Source organism: Microcaecilia unicolor, chromosome 2 (genome assembly GCF_901765095.1).
Source record: "Microcaecilia unicolor chromosome 2, aMicUni1.1, whole genome shotgun sequence".
Classification (NCBI taxonomy): domain Eukaryota; kingdom Metazoa; phylum Chordata; class Amphibia; order Gymnophiona; family Siphonopidae; genus Microcaecilia; species Microcaecilia unicolor.
Window position 1 is genome coordinate 237,466,442 of NC_044032.1, and position 17,889 is coordinate 237,484,330.

The following is a 17,889-nucleotide window of genomic DNA, read 5'->3' on the forward strand; positions in this document are numbered from 1 at the left end:
TACCTAGGCAGAAGCACTTTTCTGCCATTTTTTGTGCCGTATGGTTTTGTAATAATATATGATGATTGGTTCTTCTCGTTTACCGGCTCTGTCAGATGAAAATTGTTTTAATTTGTTAAAGACCAGAAGGGATAGATGTTATATGGTACATTTTATGTAGTTTTCCATGTTGAAATGTACAGACTCCACAATGTCAAACTTTTTGATTTATTGAGGAGTCAGGGGATGAGTGAGTCACATCTCCCTACAGTGGACAACTTGTGCTACTTGGCCATGTGGTCTCTGAAGAAAGGGAGCTGTTTGCAGAGCATAAACACATGGCTGAGAATTTGCTTTAGCTGATTAGGTTAATGCAGAGTATTGCTGTTAATACAGGGGCTTAAATTCCACCCTTTGGATCAGTGAAAAGGGCAAAGGTGGAACATAGGCAGAGGGTGACAAAGGCATCTGATACCCTGAAATGTATTAGGATCCCTTCTGTGTTTCCAGTGTTGTCTAATTAGTCACTATGTACAGACGCCATGTAGGTGCCACTTGTTGGGTAATGTTCATCAGTCAACGTCACACGAAGAGCAAAATGATGACAATTCTACATTTAAATTTTTTTTTTAAAAATTGTTTAGATAGAAAACCACCCCTAGCTCCCACCATTAAGGTGTTGATTTAGAGAGTGTTTACCCTATAGACCTTCTCTCACCCAGGGAGTGAATGCTATTTGTGTGTGTCTGTAGGAGATCATCAGCAACCTCTCCACTCTTGTAAGCAACAAGTATGGAAGGAAGGTTCTCCTGTATTTGTTGAGCCCAAGAGACCCTGCATATTTTGTACCAGAGATCATCAAAGTTCTGCAGCAAGGCGACAAGAATGCACACAGGTGATTTTCACAGTACTACATTGGTTTGGTTTGCTCTGTTTTATTTTATTTTTTAATTTGTCTTTCTCTTTGTTTTGAGCTTCCCTACTTCTAAGTGTAACTTCTATATTCTGTGTCTAGCTAGGCGAGAAGATATTTTAACACTGTAGATCAGTGGTTCCTAAACCTGATCCTGGAGGCATCCCAGCCAGTCAGGTTTTTGAGATATCCACAATGGATATTCATGAGAAAGATTTGCATTCAGTGGAGGCAGGGCATGCAAATATCTCTCATGAATATTCATTGTGGATGTCCCAAAAACAGGGTCTCTTGGCCTCCAGGACCAGGTTTAGGAACCACTGCTGAGCATAAACATGTTATGCTTTTATTATTTTAGATTCAGTCATCTCACCCAGCTTGAAGGTAAGTGCAAGTCACAAAGAAAAGGTTATGAGGTTGTCAAAGCAGAGCAGAGACAGGTAAAAAAGAGAAGTTCTGTGCAGTCTGCTAGAGGCTTCCTTTTTCAATGACTTCAGCAAGCTACTCTGCCTGCAACCATTGTAACTAGAAATCAGAGACTGTAGGTAGGATCTAGCCAACTGGTAGACAATAAAGACAGAGCACTGAAAACCAGCTGTAGTCAAAGGAAGGAAAGAGGTGTCTGTGCTATCGAAGTAAAGTTTCTGCATCTGGTAAGAGGAGGCGATAAAAGAGCCCCTTCCAAAAATGCCACAATACATTTTTTTGGGAGAAGCAGCTCCCAACAGCTGCAGTATACATACACTGATTATTGCAGCTTTCAGACTGCCACCTTCTCTCATCTCTGCTGATCACACACAGAAAGTACACTCACACATCAGTGCGTAAACACACACACAAACTTGTACATTTCCAAACATACACATGGGCTCACAAATATTCCAGCATATAAATACACACATATACGCCCCCCCCCCCCCCCCCCCCCCCCCCGCACCAACATACATAAACCTATGTATTTACATACAGCAGAGTTGGAAAGAATTCCATAAGCCATGCTTTGCAGACTTTCCCTACTTTTTAAGCTATGAAAAGATCTGAGGTGGCCCCATTCAACAGTACAGTACAAGAACTCATGCAGATGCACAATTAAGCTAAAAGCTTTAGTTGTAGGCAAGCCAGGGATGAGCTTTCCTGTGGATGGGTTCTGTTGATAACATCACACATCTGTGAGGGCTTTCACAGAGAGCAACCCCTACAGATAAGAAATTTGATTTCCCTGTATCATCAGCTGTATAGGTTGTGTTTATAGTTTACAAGTATCAATCTAATGCCTATAAAGATGAAAACAAATAACACATTTTTTTAACCCTGGATGTATTTTCCTTTATAAGTAAAATAAAATGCTTTGTTTTCATGGAGTACTTTAAGCAGTTTTTCCAGTTGACAAAAATCCTATCGAGTTAGTGGAAGGATCAAAGCCACTGACTGCAAATGATTACTTAAATAGTATTATTTAATATTTACACAGGGCTAAGCAACAAACTTGGTACCCTGCTTAATTAAGTAGGGCTTGACAATACTGCTGTTCTGGCCTATTTTGTGAACAGATTTTAGATACTCTAAAGTTTAAACTGCTACATTGACCAGTACATATGATACAAAAATGTGAAGACTTATGATTGCTTTAAAATTTGCAAGTTGCTTTGGAAACTTTGTGCTCTCAGTACAGAGCAAGGCTGCTGGAGTAACTTGGTATATATTCTGTTTCTTCCATTAGTAAGAAGGATGCAGAAATCCGCCATCAGGAGCTCTTGGAAGCCATTTCCCCACCATTGATAAAGTACTTGCAAGAAAATGCCCAAGAAATGGTCATGGATAAAGCCACATGTATCCTTGTTGCCAATATTTTGGAATCAGCATATGGTGACCTCCAGCCAGTCATGGATTCTATTGCTAGTCTGGCAGCAGAAGAATTTGTTCCAGGTGGCAAGGATGGAAAGGTAATACTTCACTTTATATGTCAAAACACAGGATGTTTTTTTGCAATCTCTGAATGTTAATGTATATGTGTTTACATTCACAAGATAATACATTTGGGGGAGGGGGGAGCTGGCACAAAGATATAAAAAGGTATTTTTAATATATCATAAAGACAAACCTTTAGCAAACGTTTCAGGAAATGTTTGTTAAAAATGTATAGAAGTGTGTTCATATAGAACACTTATGTCTCCGAGTGTTTAATCATCACATCCTAAGTGAAATAAAATTCTAAATTATCATGGAACTTCAGCAAACGTAAACTTAGCTTGAAGTTTGTTTAAAGGACTCCATCAATAAAGGGCACCGCATCTTAGTGTCTTGTATATATCATTCTCAGAAGAAACACTAGTTGTAGCTGAAACTTCAGAGAGACAAAATATTGATTCTCGATGTGACAAAGCAATATCATTTTAACATCTAAAAAAGAAAAACACATTTAAAACCGTGTATCTTAAATATCAACATTCACATCTAAATCACGTGGAGGAGCAGTTTTGCTGTGACGTCTAAGTCCAACTTTGGACGTTTTGCTAAATCCCCACAACACAGCACAAATGACTGTCCATGCTAATGCTTTTATTGTGTACTGGGGAGTAAGAATGGTAGCAGAAGTCAAAGAATAATTGGTAAAATACACACAACTGTTACAAAATAGGTCAAAGAGAGGTGGAAGTTCACATTAGGAAACATGAAATTCACAACAATACTCAACCTATATATTATATGCAGAAAAATGGCAATATTCTAACCACCAGCAAGATGGAATCAGATCTCCATAGATATGAAACCAAACAAGATAGCAGTGGTGACAATCAAAGGGGAGGATTGAAGACAAATTGAGAGTCTAGTAGAGTTCGAAGACATATTGAGAGTCAAGCATCACAATAATAATTCAGACACATATGATGACCCAACATGACGTGTAATAATGTAACAGTAATGATTATTTAAAAAAAGAGTATATTAATTTGAAAATATATACAACAATAAAAAAAACACCACACACATGTAAATATGTAATAAAATGATATATATTAAATGAAAAGACAATATGAATTATAAATTTAAACATAAGAAACAGGAAAACCTGTATATTCCAAAAGCTACACACATAAAAAGATGGATCCTGAATAGGTTCAAACCTGTGAAATAAAAGAATATAGAAAATATTGTGATATAAAGTACCTTAAATAAAAAGTCTCTGGCATATTTCATTGCATATATCAGAGAACTAATAAATCCTTCACAATAAGAGCGATTGATTGCTAAAACGTGATAATTCAATTCTCAGAGCAGAAGTTTATCTCGTAATTACAAGTAGTTCATTGTAATATATTGTCATTAAAAATATAGAAGATTAAAATACAAATGAATAAAAAAGGAAACAAGTTGATAAGTGATTTCATAAGTATTGTTTGAAAAACAATTCAAAGCAACATCTCTGGTACAGTAACTTACCTTGCTAATTATAATTTTAATACCTTGTCATCTGTAAGATTTTGAGGGGTCTTTTACTAAAGCGCTATGGTGTTTTTAGGGCGCATTAGAAATAGGTGCGCACTAAACGCTAAAGACGCCCATAGGAATACATTGGCGTCTTTAGCGTGCGCCTCTTTTTAGCATGAGCTAAAGACGCCAACGTGGCTTAGTAAAAGACCCCATAAAAGTCTTACATATATTGCATTGGCAACTACTCAATCTTATTGCGTTTCAGGTATGTTGATGAAATGATTGGTGGCTTTAAAACTTCTTAAATCTGAAAAAACGATTATATTTGAATTTAATAGTTTAAAATAAAGGAATTCATATAGATAGCTATATAGATAGCTTAAAATGTTGCATACCTCTGCACTCTCTCGAATAGTATGCTGCATTTTCCACAAAACAGCAATAGCGTCTGTGAAAATGAAACCATGTGCATACGCAGAAGATGTTATGAAGGCAAATATGGCATAAAAAATGACTTAAAAATCCATAAAGGCAAACTAACTAGGACCAAATTACTAAAACATGTCCAATTGATGGGAAAATGTTCAAAAATAATAATTTCCAATGCATTTTTGAAGGCTTAATACCGAAACATATTCAAAAGGGTCACTGGTCAAGGCTACTGAATAGTGCCAACCCCCCCCCCCCCCCCCTCGATTTTTAAACATGTTCAATATGTGGGAAAGAAAAATATTAAATAATGATATTGATGATCTGTTCTCTGTATTAATACTTAATCCCAAACATATACAAAGGGGCTCAAAATTTAAGTAGGACTAAAGATTAACTTGCATAAACATTAGTTGGGCTAGAAATACAGATAACTAAATAAAAGTATTTTTGTAAGAGCCGTTAGAGGACATGATCTTAAAGAACAGCTCTTATAGAATGCCCAAGAAAGGGGAAAAATTAACAACAAAAAGCACTGTGAAAAAGCTGGTATCATATTAAAAAGTGGAGGAGTGGCCTAGTGGTTAGGTTGGTGGACTTTGGTCCTGAGGAACTGAGTTTGATTCCCACTTCAGGCACAGGCAGCTCCTTGTGACTCTGGGCAAGTCACTTAACCCTCTATTGCACCATGTAAGCCGCATTGAGCCTGCCATGAGTGGGAAAGCGCGGGGTACAAATGTAATTAAAAAAAACAAACAAACTATAAGATAAAAATGGAGACTGTGAAAGAAAAATGTGGACTGTATATCACACCTAAGTTTTAAACGGGAGTGCTTCAAACTTAGTTCTTGGTTCAGAACCCTTAAGGAATACGATATCTGATGCATGAATATCTGCTGCTCCTATAGTGGCATCGAGAAACATTTCAATGTTTCTTTACTAGCTAAAAAGTTTAAATCACACAAAAATGTTTACACAAGAAATATTTTAGAAAGGCACAGGTAAAATAGAAAAGATACTGATAATTGTATTGGAACAAAACGTCAACAAATGAAAAGTGAGATACATGTGACATCTAATTAATATACCTTCACAGAAAGGGTTTTACATATAATGCTAGGTTTAAACCCTTAGGCAATACAGTATCTATTGTGTAAACAAATCTCTGCTCCTGTAAAAGGATGAGATCAACATTCCCAGGTCTCTAAGTTGGCTTCATTGCTTTAATATAAACAAAACCAAAGATCAACTTCACTGTATACACAACTAATGATCATCAAAAACCCACACAGCGAAGAGTGACGTGACTGTTTTTTAAGTGAAAAGGGGAAAATGTCTCATACACTTTTTTTAACACTTAAAAAAAAAGTGGGGTTTTTCATGTCTATGATTACTTTTTGTTTTGTGTGCATATGAAAAGTTAGTTTTGCCACAGGTGTATGAGACATTTTCCCCTTTTCATTTAAAAAACAGTCACATGTCACTCTTCGCTGTGTTCATTGCTTTAATGACACACAGCTTCAGGTCATCTATTATGTGTGTTTGCCCAATGGTTGACTAAAGATGCAATATTTATAGATCTAGTAAAGCAACTTCTATGTTCTATAATCGTAGTCTTAAACTTGTGTCTGTTTTCCCACATAAAGTAATTTACAAGTTCATTGAATTACATAAATGGCATTGCTGGTATAATTTGAAAATGTCTGATTTTTAAGGCCTGATATGTAGTCAGATGTGTAAAACATGAAAGTTGTACCATTTATCATCATACTCTACACTTCTCACATGCAAGATGCTCTAATTTTTCATCTCATGTGAGGGCTGATGGTACCATCCTCTCTCTTAAATTTCTACATGCTGCGTACGCTATAGTTAAGTTTGGTGTTTTTGAAACATTCATGTATTTCTAAAATGTGCCAATTCTTTCTAATAATCTTTTTACTATCATGTGCCAGCTGTTAAAACTTAGAGTACATGTGCTACCCCGGTTTCCTGTCACTTTCCGTACTCTTTAAAAGTTCCTCTCTGTAGTTTTTTGCATGGATGGGGCAATGGTGCAAGGAGGAAGGTTTTAGATTTGTAAAGAACTGGGCAACATTCTGGGGAAGGGGGAGCCTATTCCGAAGGATGGGCTCCATCTTAACCAGTGTGAGACCAAGCTGCTGGCATCGGCATTTTAAAAGGAGATAGAGCAGCTTTTAAACTAGAACCTGGGGGAAGGCCAACAGTCGTTCAAAAATGCATGGTTCGGAACAAGGTATCTTTCAAAGATTGTCACCAAAACAAGGAAGATAGTGTCCCAGTAGCGAGGTTGCAAAAAAGACCATAGTAGATAAGAAGGTGTCCTTAAATAAACATCAGACAAAAGATTGCAAATTAACACTGTCAACCACTGAGGAAGTTGTAAATAGGAACAACAAACATAGTTTGAAATGTCTATATGCAAATGCCAGAAGCCTAGGAAATAAGATGGAAGAGTTGGAATATATTCCACTAAATGAAAAATTAGATATAATAGGTATGTTCGAGACCTAGTGGGACACTGTCATACCAAGGTACAAATTATATCGTAATGATAGGGTGGATCAAATTGGTGGAGGGGGTAGTATTGTATGTTAAGGAGGGCCTTGAGTCAAATAGATTAAAAATTCTACAGGACATGAAACACACCTTGGAATCCCTACAGATTGAAATTCCATGTGTAAAAGGGAAAAGGATAGTGATAGGAGGGTGCTATCGCCCACTTGGCCAGGATGAACAGACGAATGTAGAATTGTTATCAGAAATTAGGGAGACTAACAAACTGGGCAACACAATAATAATGGATGATTTCAATTACCCTGATATTGACTGGGTAAATATAACATCAGGACATGCTAGGGAGGTAAAATTCCTTGACGAAATCAAGAACTGCTTTATGGAGCAGCTGGTAGAGATGCCAACAAGAGGAGGAAAAATTCTATATCAAGTCCTTAGTGGAGCGCATGATCTGGTGCAGGAGGTAATGGTGCTGGGGCCGCTTGATAACAGTGATCATGATATGATCAGATTTGATATCGGCTTTGGAGTAAGTACACACAGGAAATCCAATGCATTAGCATTTAACTTTCAAATAGGAGACTATGATAAAATGAGAAGAATGGTTAAAAAAACCTTAAGGAGCTGCTGCAAAGGCCAAAAATTTACATCAGGCGTGGGTGCCGTTCAAAAATAATGTCTTAGAAGCCTAGGCCAGTTATATTCCATGTATTAAAAAAGGAAGAAGGAAGGCCAAATGACAGCCAGCATGGTTAAAAGTGAGGTGAAGGAAGCTATTAGAGCTAAAAGAAAATCCTTCAGAAAATGGAAGAAGGATGTGACTGAAAATTATGAGACACAGCATAAGGAATATCAAGTCAAATGCAAAGCGCTGATAAGGAAGGCAAAGATAGACGTTGAAAAAAGGATTTAATTGGAGGCAAAAACACATAGTAAAAACTTTTTTAGGTATATTAGAAGCAAGAAGCTGGCAAAATAATCGGTTGGAACGTTAGATGACTGAGGGTTAAAAGGGGCACTCAGGGAAGACAAAGCCATAGCGGAGATATTAAATGAATTGTTTGCTTCGGTCTTCACCAAGGAAAGTTTGGAAGAGATACTAGTTCCAGAAGTGGTATTCAAAGCTGATGAGTCAGAGAAACTGAATGAAATCTCTGTAACCTGGAAGATGTAATGCGGCAATTTGACAAATTGAAGAGTAGCAAATTGCCTGGACCAGATGTTATTCATCCCAGAGTACTGATAGAATTGAAAAATGAACTTGTACAACTATTGTTAGTAATATGTAATCTATCTTTAAAATCAAGCATGGTACCTGAAGATTGGAGGGTGGCCAATGTAACGCTGATTTGACATCGGTGCTGGGCAAAATGGTAGAGACTATTGTAAAGAACAAAATTACCGGACATATTCATAAGCATGGATTAATGAGACAAAGCCAACATGGATTTAGTGAAGGGAAATCTTGCCTCACCAATCTACTTCATTTCTTTGAAGGGGTGAACAAACATGTGGATAAAGGTGAGCCAGTTGATACCGTGTATCTGGATTTTTAAAAGGCATCTGAAAAAGTACCTCATGAAAGGCTCCAGAGGAAATTGGAGAGTTATGGGCTAGGAGGTAGTGTTCTATTGTGGATTAAAAGGTCAGTATTCTCAATGGAGAAGGGTAGATAGTGGGGTTCTGCAGGGGTCTGGATCTAGAGATGGAAGTAACTAGTGAGGTAATTAAATTTGCTGACAACACAAGGTTTTTCAAAGTTGTTAAATCACAAGAGGATTGTGAAAAATTACAAGAGGACCTTATGCAACTGGGAAACTAGGCATCCAAATGGCAAATGACGTATAATGGGAGGAAGTGGAAAGTGATGCATGTGGGAAAGAGGAACCCCGAACTATAGGTACAAGATGCAAGGTTTCACATTAGGAGTCACCGACCAGACCCCAGCTACCCCCGAGCCAGGCGAAACGGGGCTGGAGATCTGGCGGAACTCCGGTCCCCCCGACGCCCCCCCTAATCCCCCCCCCCCCCCCATCCCTTAGATGTCCAGGATGCACTGGACAGGGCTGGGCGCCGCCATCTTCCAGGCAGCACTGATGGAAGAGGGAGGCCACCTCCCTCCTCCAACTTAATGTAGGGGGGTGGGGAAGGCCGCTAGACCACCAGGTGTGGGGGATTGACCTGTGACCCATTTAAGAGATGCTGGGGGGGGTAGAGGGGGCCGGAGTCCCACCGGATCGCCAGCCCCCCCCCCCCCCCCCCCCCCCCCCCCCGAACCTGTGTCGGGGCCAGACTTCCAGCCCCCTGTTGCTGTGGAGGGGGGGGGGGGCGGTGGCGGTGGCTGCTGCATTGGGGGGGATGGGGTCCTGCTAGCATTCAAATGCATACTGGACAGGGCTCACCATTCCTCCCCAATGGTCTACAAACCCTAACACCAGCTCCGAGCTGGCGTAGGGTTTGCCGCGGCAAGCGTGCCAATCTTTGGCATGCTGGTCGCTGGTCATTGGGGATGAATAGGTTTTGTATGCTACTTGCTCTGAGAGCCCTGTTTTGCATGCATTTGCATGCTAGTTGCATTCAGAGCCTGCAAGCGTGCTGTTTCACGCACTCGGGGACTCTGATGGGGTGGTTGCAAATGCAGGCACTATTATGGCGCTAACAGCTTGTAGCATCTGCGTTTGCTTCTGATCATCGGCCCATGAACGTGTAATTAATCGTTGCTTTATTAAGATGGACTTGGGGAAAATCCACTACTTATTTCTAGGATATGCAGCATAAAATGTATTCTACTGTTTTGGGATCTTGCCAGGTACTTGTAACCTGGATTGGCCTGCTGGAAACAGAATGCTGAGCTTTGACCTTCTGTCGGTCTCAGTATGGCAATGCTTATGTTCTTATGTTCTATAGGAGATTATAAGTAATCCTTCCTCTATTAGTTTAAAAGCATAAGCAAAGCCTAAAAACAACAAAAACATTAATTGCTCGTTAATATCATATTAAGTTCAGGCAAATAGAGAAACAAGGTAAAAGATTTTTTGGGACTTGATTACTTACTACTACAGTTGCTGTTGCCTATCTCTAGAGTAACACTCCTCCTCCTCCTTCAGCAAATTGAAAAGTAAGCATGCTGTGAATCACAACTTATGTTTAGTGCTGAAGGTCAGAGGTTCTGTAATTAAAAATGTTAAGTACCTCACAAAACCCACAACGAAATTTTAAAAGTCCCCACAAAAGTGAGGGTGGGGATCAATAGAGTACACAGTCTGCCCACTTAGAATTGCTATTCCCCTCCCCAAAAAACCCGGTGCTTTTAGTTTTCTATTTAAGCAGCATTTTTGGAAAAAAAAAATTGTGATTCTAAGTGTTCAAACTGTGCTCTATTGATCCTCACCTTCGGTTTTGACTTTTGAAAATAACTTTTTTTTTTTTTTTTTAAACCACAGGACAAAATCAGCATTTTTTGTTAAGCGTTTTGTGCTATTTTAGACTTTATAAGCTGATTGGCATCTGGAATCCAAAATTTTTTTTGTAACTTTATTGCGGGTTTTTAACATTTTTAATTAGAGAATCTTTGACCTCCAGCATTAAACATAAGCTCGTGATTCACAGCATGCTTGTTGTTCAGTTTGCTGAAGGAGAAGTGTTACTCCAGAGAAAGGCAGCTGCGGCTGTAATTGTAAGTAATTAAGTCCCAAAACATCTTTTACCTTGCTTATTATTTGCTTGGACTTAATATGATCCCCAGTTGCTCATTAATGTTTTATTTCTTTTTAGGCTTTGCTTATGCTTTTAAACTAATATGGGAAGGATTACTTAGGATCCCTATAGGTATGCTATGTGCGTGATTCACTCACAGTCAGTCAGAGGCTTTCATTTGTTTTTCTTCATAATTACATTTTTTGTCTCGTATACCTTTAATCATTTTGGGGCCCTTTTACTAAGCTGTGGTAAGCACTAATGCGGGCTTACCACAAGTTAAAATGTACTACCATAGAGTTCGCTTAGGCATCCTGCAGTAGTTTTTGTGTTCAGCGCAAACTATCCACGCACTAGAAAATATTTTTTAGCGCTGGGGCTGTGTTTTGGGACCGAGAGTAGGCGTGCCCACAGCTCTAATCAGTTAGCACAGCTGTATTGCTGCACACTAACTGATTAGTGCGGGAACCTTTTACCACCTAGTAAATAGGTGGTGGTAAGGGCTCCTACACTAATGAATTTGCACTAATTGGGAAATTAGTGCATGGCCATTAATACAGAAAATAGGAAATGTCATTTTACAGCAGCGCTGAAAGTGGCCTCAACGCGTGTGAAAGCCCCGCACTACTGATACCGCAGGCTACATTTTAGCGCAGCTTAGTAAAAGAGCCCTTAATTATCAATCTGGACAAGGAATAATCCTTACTTTGAATGTTTGTATTCAATTGTCGTTATTTATTGATTTAACTGTTATGTATTAACCTATGTTTTAAATGTTATGGTTGTTTACTATTATTGATTTGATGTGTATTATTCAATGAATCTGGTTTTAATTTTATTAACATTTGGCGGCTCCTGGCACAGCCTGAGTGCAGGTGAAACATGATCACATCGGGCACCTTTTACTAATGAAATCTCTTATTTCTACTATCTGCAGATCTTCTTTGTTTGTCTGCTTTTATTGTCTGTCTGATTCTGTGATTTATAAATGCAGGGGGTCAGTGTTTTGCTGACTGCTGCTAGTGTTATGACTAGAAATTCAATGCCGGGGCGATATCCCGGCTCCAGCATTTAATTAAGTGTAATATTCAGCACTTAATTGGCCATGGGGCACTGCATAAAGATGGGACTGACTTTTATGAGGTCCTGTTTATGCAGTGACCTTGGCCAGTTAAGTGCTTAACTGGCCAAGTGCTGACTCCACCCCTGGAACGCTCCAAATAGCCAGTTTTGCTTTAGGTTCTAACCGATTTTAGTGGCACTAACTGGTTAAGTGCTGCTGAAAATGACTGGTTAACCCAAACAAGCGATTTAACCAGCCAGGAGCCAGCGTCCTGCTCTAGTTCTGCGCTGGTGGAAGCCGGACTCCTTAGGCACACTGCGTGCTGAGAACAGCTAATTAAAGGACCCGGTACAGGAGATGGATCCAGATGCCCGGAGATGTCAGTGGATGGGGGTCATATAAGGAACCACTGGGTCTACCTCCTTAGCCTTTACAACAGGACTCTTGCGTTGCTTGCAGTGGACTTAAACTCCAGTACACCTTGTTTCAGTACCAGTTCATCTCCAACTTCAGTTCCAGTTTATCTCCAGTTCCAGTATGTCTTCAACTTCAGTTCCAGTTCATCTCCAGTTCCAGTACATCCTCAGTTCCAGCTCACCTCTTTCCTGCTACACCTCTGTCCACTCTACCTGCCCTCCTGTTTTTGACTTGGCGCCCATCCTAGGATTGTCTTCCCGGCTTCGACCTTGGCCTTTCTCCTCGACCTTTCTGATTGCTGCCTACCCTGACTTTCGGCTTCATTGAACCTTGCCTTCGTCCTGTGTGTGTCCAAACCTGCTTGCCTGCAGAGGCCTGAACCAGTTCCATCCTTTACTCAGTGTGGTTTCTCTGGATTTGGCTGTCTTGGTGTTCACCTGGGCGGACTCGACTGCCGCCAGCCAGGGCCTACCTAGCTTCTGGTAGTGTCAACTCCAAGGGCTCACTCTCCTAGGCTGGTGACAGTCGATTTCCAGTAGGTTGTATAGGTTTAAATGGAAGCAGTTTGTCTTCAAGTGTGAGGAAAAGGCCCAAGATTACTTTGCTCTATCCAACCATAAATCCACGGGCAAAGTAGGCACCATCATCTCATGGCACGTACTTTTACACCAGTCGGTATTTTATAAGAGGTCATTTAATGTATGTGTGTAGCCACGTGTGGGAATAACTTCATAAAATTACCTTCATAGTCTGCAGAGATGACTAATGCAGAAATGTTCTGGTGATCTTAGGGAGCAGGCATACAATATATGTTACATCTTTGCTTTACCCTATCAATTATAATGTTCTATTATATATTGTGTTGACATTGTAATTAGTATACCATGCCATACTTTGTATTGTTATTTGAATATTTTACTGCTGTAATTGCCTATTGCTCATGTTTGATCTATTCTTACTGTACACCGCCTTGAGTGAATTCCTTCAAAAAGGCGGTAAATAAATCCTAATAATAAATAAAATATATGGCTCTTAAACTACAGAAGATGAAGAACAGCATGATAAAAAGAATTGGAAAATATTTTTGTTAAATGAGCTTAGCTCACCAGGTGATTTTGCTTTAACAGTTGTATATAAAAATGTCAAAAGATTTTATAAAGGTAATAAGGTATGAGAGTGTCCATTTGTTTTTAAAACTTTTAATTTGATTTAGATGAATGTTAGAGTTAGAATGAAGACTAGTGTAACCATTTCTTCTAAGATAACTCCTACTTGCCGTTTCTTTCTCTCTTCCAAGCTTCACATGGCAGAGCATCCAGCAGGCCACCTGGTGCTGAAATGGTTAATAGAACAAGACAAGAAGATAGCAGAGAAGGGAAAGGAAGGTAGGCCGTGTGAGTGACCTTTAACATGGCATGTCTAATTTTGATAGCACTGAACTAGCTTTGTGACATGATTTTGTAATTAAACTGAATATTGCCAAGGCTAATTTTGCTTCACACATAAATATGTAAAAGATAGAGAATTGGAGATTTAAATTAAAACATAGGTAACTGCCTCCTGGGTCAAACTGTTCTGTTCACCCTTACTCAGAGAGCACAGTTTGAGCTATGCACTCTAGCCATAGATATAAAGATATGAGCCGAATGTGTGGGGGGGTTTCTTCATTTGCTGGAGCTGATTTTTTTTTTTTAATTTAATCCCTGTATACTGTTTTATTCAAAGTGACATGCGCTCTGTGCAGAACACAGTTGTGACCTCTAAGGGAACGGCATGTTAATTATCTGGGCCTCGCCTCAGCAGATAGTGCTGATGAAAAGGTTGGCTTAGTGTTGCTATAGTAAGGTTTAATATCTTGACTGCTGCAGTTTGCTAAGAGTTGGATTTGATTTGCAGCTGTTGTGCTGCTTTTTACTGTTGGGATAGCAAACCTTCATGCCTACCTCTCTTGAAAACAAGGTGTGTGTGCTTCATGTTTGTATTTTACATTATGTGCCTGACATTGGTGTCCATTTGTGGCCTCGTCCATGCAAGTGAAATTCTTGGCTGTGAGAAATTGTACATGTAAAGTTCCACAGCCAAGAAAATTTGAAAAGCTTTAAGGGTAGGAAATCTGTGCATCTGTTTTTCTGGATACAGAATTTTACATGTATAGATTCTCTGTGTTTATGCACATGAAAAAGACACAGAACTACAGTGCACAGCTCTTCCCCTTCACACTGAAAAATAGTAACAGAAATACAGAAGCATCCTTCATGTCATCCCCCCAACAACACCTGTGCACACGCTTGTAAATGGCTGCCAGTGTATGCATGCATGCACAGACCTATCTATTACCCTACCCCTTGGCGCACATACTCTGTTTCATGCACCTCCAACAGATATAGTTCAAAACACAAATATGATACCAAGCTTCAGAGGGGAAGGATAAGCTCAGTACATTCCTGTTCTGCACCTTTTACAGATCAGTTTCAGCAACAGAGCAGGTCACTAAGCTTCCTAAAGCTTTCTGGCCTATTTTTCACATTTATGCGTATTTTTAGTTCTTTTTTGCCATTGCCATTTGACATCTCCAAAGGAACTCTACTATGATTGTTGTTGCATCCCTGTAACAGGTATTTTCCATAGACAAGCAGATTGATAAGGTATTCAAGTGGGTGATGTTCTGACACCATCTGATGACAATACTCCTCTCCCAGAAATTAGAACTTCATGTAAAGTTCTGAGTGTGGTGGCCTTTCCCATTACAATGGTCTCCTAAGCTCTTCAGTTAGTTCAAATGCTTAAAAGATTCAGGCAGTTCTTCTGAAGGTGAGAAGGACTGTATGCCTTATCAATCCTGCTTCTACAGAAAACTCTTGTAGGTAAGCACATTTGTTTTTTCCATCGACAAACAGGATTGAGTCAGGGACACAAGTAGATGACTCCCAGCCTTAGGGCTGCTTCATCTTAAATTGTCTTAGTCTTTTAAGTAGCCCACATAGTCAATTGTGAAAATAGCTCATAAGGACAGATTGGTTAGCACAACGAGTATAGGTGCAGTGCTACAGGTTGGCTCAAATAATAATGCTTAGTGAAGTATGAAGAGAGGACTATATATAGGTGCTTTGCAGATACCGTGTTTCCCCGAAAATAAGACACTGTCTTATATTAATTTTTGCCCCCCAAAATGCGCTAGGTCTTATTTTCAGGGGCTGTCTTATTTTCGGGGAAACATCGGGGTTGGATCGGGATTGTCCCGCCCGCCTTCCTTCGCTCCCGGAACTAACCTTAAACGCCTCCTTTCACCTTCGCAGCAAGCAGCAGCAGGGCAGGCCACTCCTTCCTTCCGTGTCCTGCCCTCGCATGATGTAACGTCCGCGAGGGCGGGGCACGGAAGGAAGGAGGGTCTGCCCTGCTGCTGCTTGCTGCGAAGGTTAAAGGAGGCGTTAAGGTTAGTTCCGGGAGCGAGGGGGGTGGGGGGGCCAGCAACCTCGGGTGGGGGGGCGGCCTTGTCCGGCTCTCGGTGGCCCTGCTTTCAAACAAAAATTTGCTAGGTCTTACTTTCGGGGGAGGCCTTATATCTACAAATTCAGGAAAACCTCTATTAGGTCTTATTTTCGGGGGATGTCTTACTTTCTCCGAGGACAAGCAGGCTGCTTGTTCTCACGACTGGGTTGACGTCCGCGGCAGCCCCCACCAACCGGAAGAAGCTTCGCGGGACGGTCGGCACGCAGGCCACGCCCACCGCGCATAGCGCGGCCGCCTGCCCGCCCGTGCGCGACCGCTCCCGCCAGTTCCTTTTTTTCCGCGCCTGGAGAGAGTCGTGCTTTGCCGCTCTCTCTACTTCAGCCGCCGGATTCTTGCGATCGCGTATACGCGGATCGCGCTTCGTTAATTTAATTTAATTTCCTTTTATTATCGTTTCTTTACAAAAAAAAAAAAAAAAAAAGACTGCGCGTGTGGAGCACGCGCTCCCCTTTTCCCTCGCTTCCAGCGGGGACGCCTCGTTGCGGCCTAGTGCCGCTCGGTCGGCTAGTTTTTTCGTGGTGTGATTTTAGCCACCATTGCCGACTTTGACTTCGCCGACGCGATTTTTCCGTCGATGTCCTCGAAGGTCCCGAGTGGATTTAAAAAGTGTGGTCGCTGCGGCCGGCCGATCTCGCAGACCGACACCCACGCTTGGTGCCTCCAGTGCCTCGGCCGGAGCACAATCTCAAGTCGTGCGCGCTGTGTCTCGGTCTCCGGAAACGGACTCAGGTTGCGAGGCAAGTTCTGCGGGACCGTCTTTTTGGAACTTGCGCCGGCCCCTCGACGTCGACCTCGACGGCATCGGTATCGAAGGCCGGATCTTCGGTACCGGTATCGATGCCCGAGACATCGGCACCGATGGCAGCGACCCCAGGAGAACAGGTCCCGTCGGCCCGCCGGTCCCGCGGTGAGAGTGGGGTTGAGAGGCCGCGTGGGCTGTCGGCCCCGGTCACTCCCTCAGCTCGTGAGCCACGGGACCGAACCCTGTCGGACCCGGTACCTCGAGACCGAGGGGGATCGACCTCCTCATCCTCCATGCCCTCCGCGCCAGTGACGTGCACCGGAAAAAAAGACAAGAAGCGCCGTCACCGGGAGCCCTCGGTGCACCCTGAAGGGGAGTCGACGCCGAAGCGTCATCGCAGAGAGGAGAGATCTCCGTCGGTGGTGGAGGTACCGACGCGTCGGGGGTTCCGGCACCTCGGTGCCGTCTCCTGGCCCCCAGCAGCTTCTGCACCGACACCTTACCGGCCCCACCCGCCTTTCCCGGCAGCGGGCCTGGACGAGTGCCTCAGAGCCATCCTTCCGGGGATCCTGGAAGGGCTGATGCGCCAGGCTGTGCCGGCGTCGGGGGTGCTTGCGCCCCCGGCGCCGATGACTGTGGCGCCGGCCGAGCTCTAGCCCGGCGCCGGGGCTGTCGACACCGCCGCCGCTTGCGGTGCCGGTCTCGACCGCCACGCAGGTGGAGTCCCCGTCGACGTCGATGGAGGGAGCTCCGTCCCCGCCGGCGCGGGAGTCCACCGCTCGACGACACCGAGGCCTCGGTGCCTCGACGTCGAGCCGGGCCCGGTACCGGACTCAGCTACATGAGCTAATGTCCGATACCGAGGATGAGGACTCGTGGGGGGAAGAGGAAGACCCGAGATATTTCTCCTCAGAGGAGTCTACGGGCCTTCCCTCGGACCCCACGCCGTCACCGGAGAGGAAGCTCTCACCTCCTGAGAGTCTCTCCTTTGCCTCCTTTGTGCGGGATATGTCTATAAGCATTCCCTTTCCCGTGGTCTCTGTGGAAGAGCCGAGGGCCGAGATGCTCGAGGTCCTCGACTATCCATCACCACCTAGAGAGTCCTCCACGGTACCGCTGCACAATGTCCTGAAGGAGACGCTGCTTCGGAACTGGGTGCGACCACTAACT

The 17,889-nt window shown here is 42.3% G+C and overlaps 1 protein-coding gene across 1 annotated transcript in view; it reads left to right on the forward strand.

Moving 5' to 3' along the window:
- PUM3 (pumilio RNA binding family member 3) overlaps positions 1-17,889 on the forward strand; it is a 170,737-nt gene that overhangs the window by 135,152 nt on the left and 17,696 nt on the right. Inside the window, exons 14-16 of the mRNA XM_030193819.1 lie at positions 732-874; positions 2,613-2,835; positions 13,765-13,852. Of these exons, the coding sequence (XP_030049679.1) occupies positions 732-874; positions 2,613-2,835; positions 13,765-13,852 (454 nt within the window). The remainder of the gene's footprint in view (positions 1-731; positions 875-2,612; positions 2,836-13,764; positions 13,853-17,889) is intronic.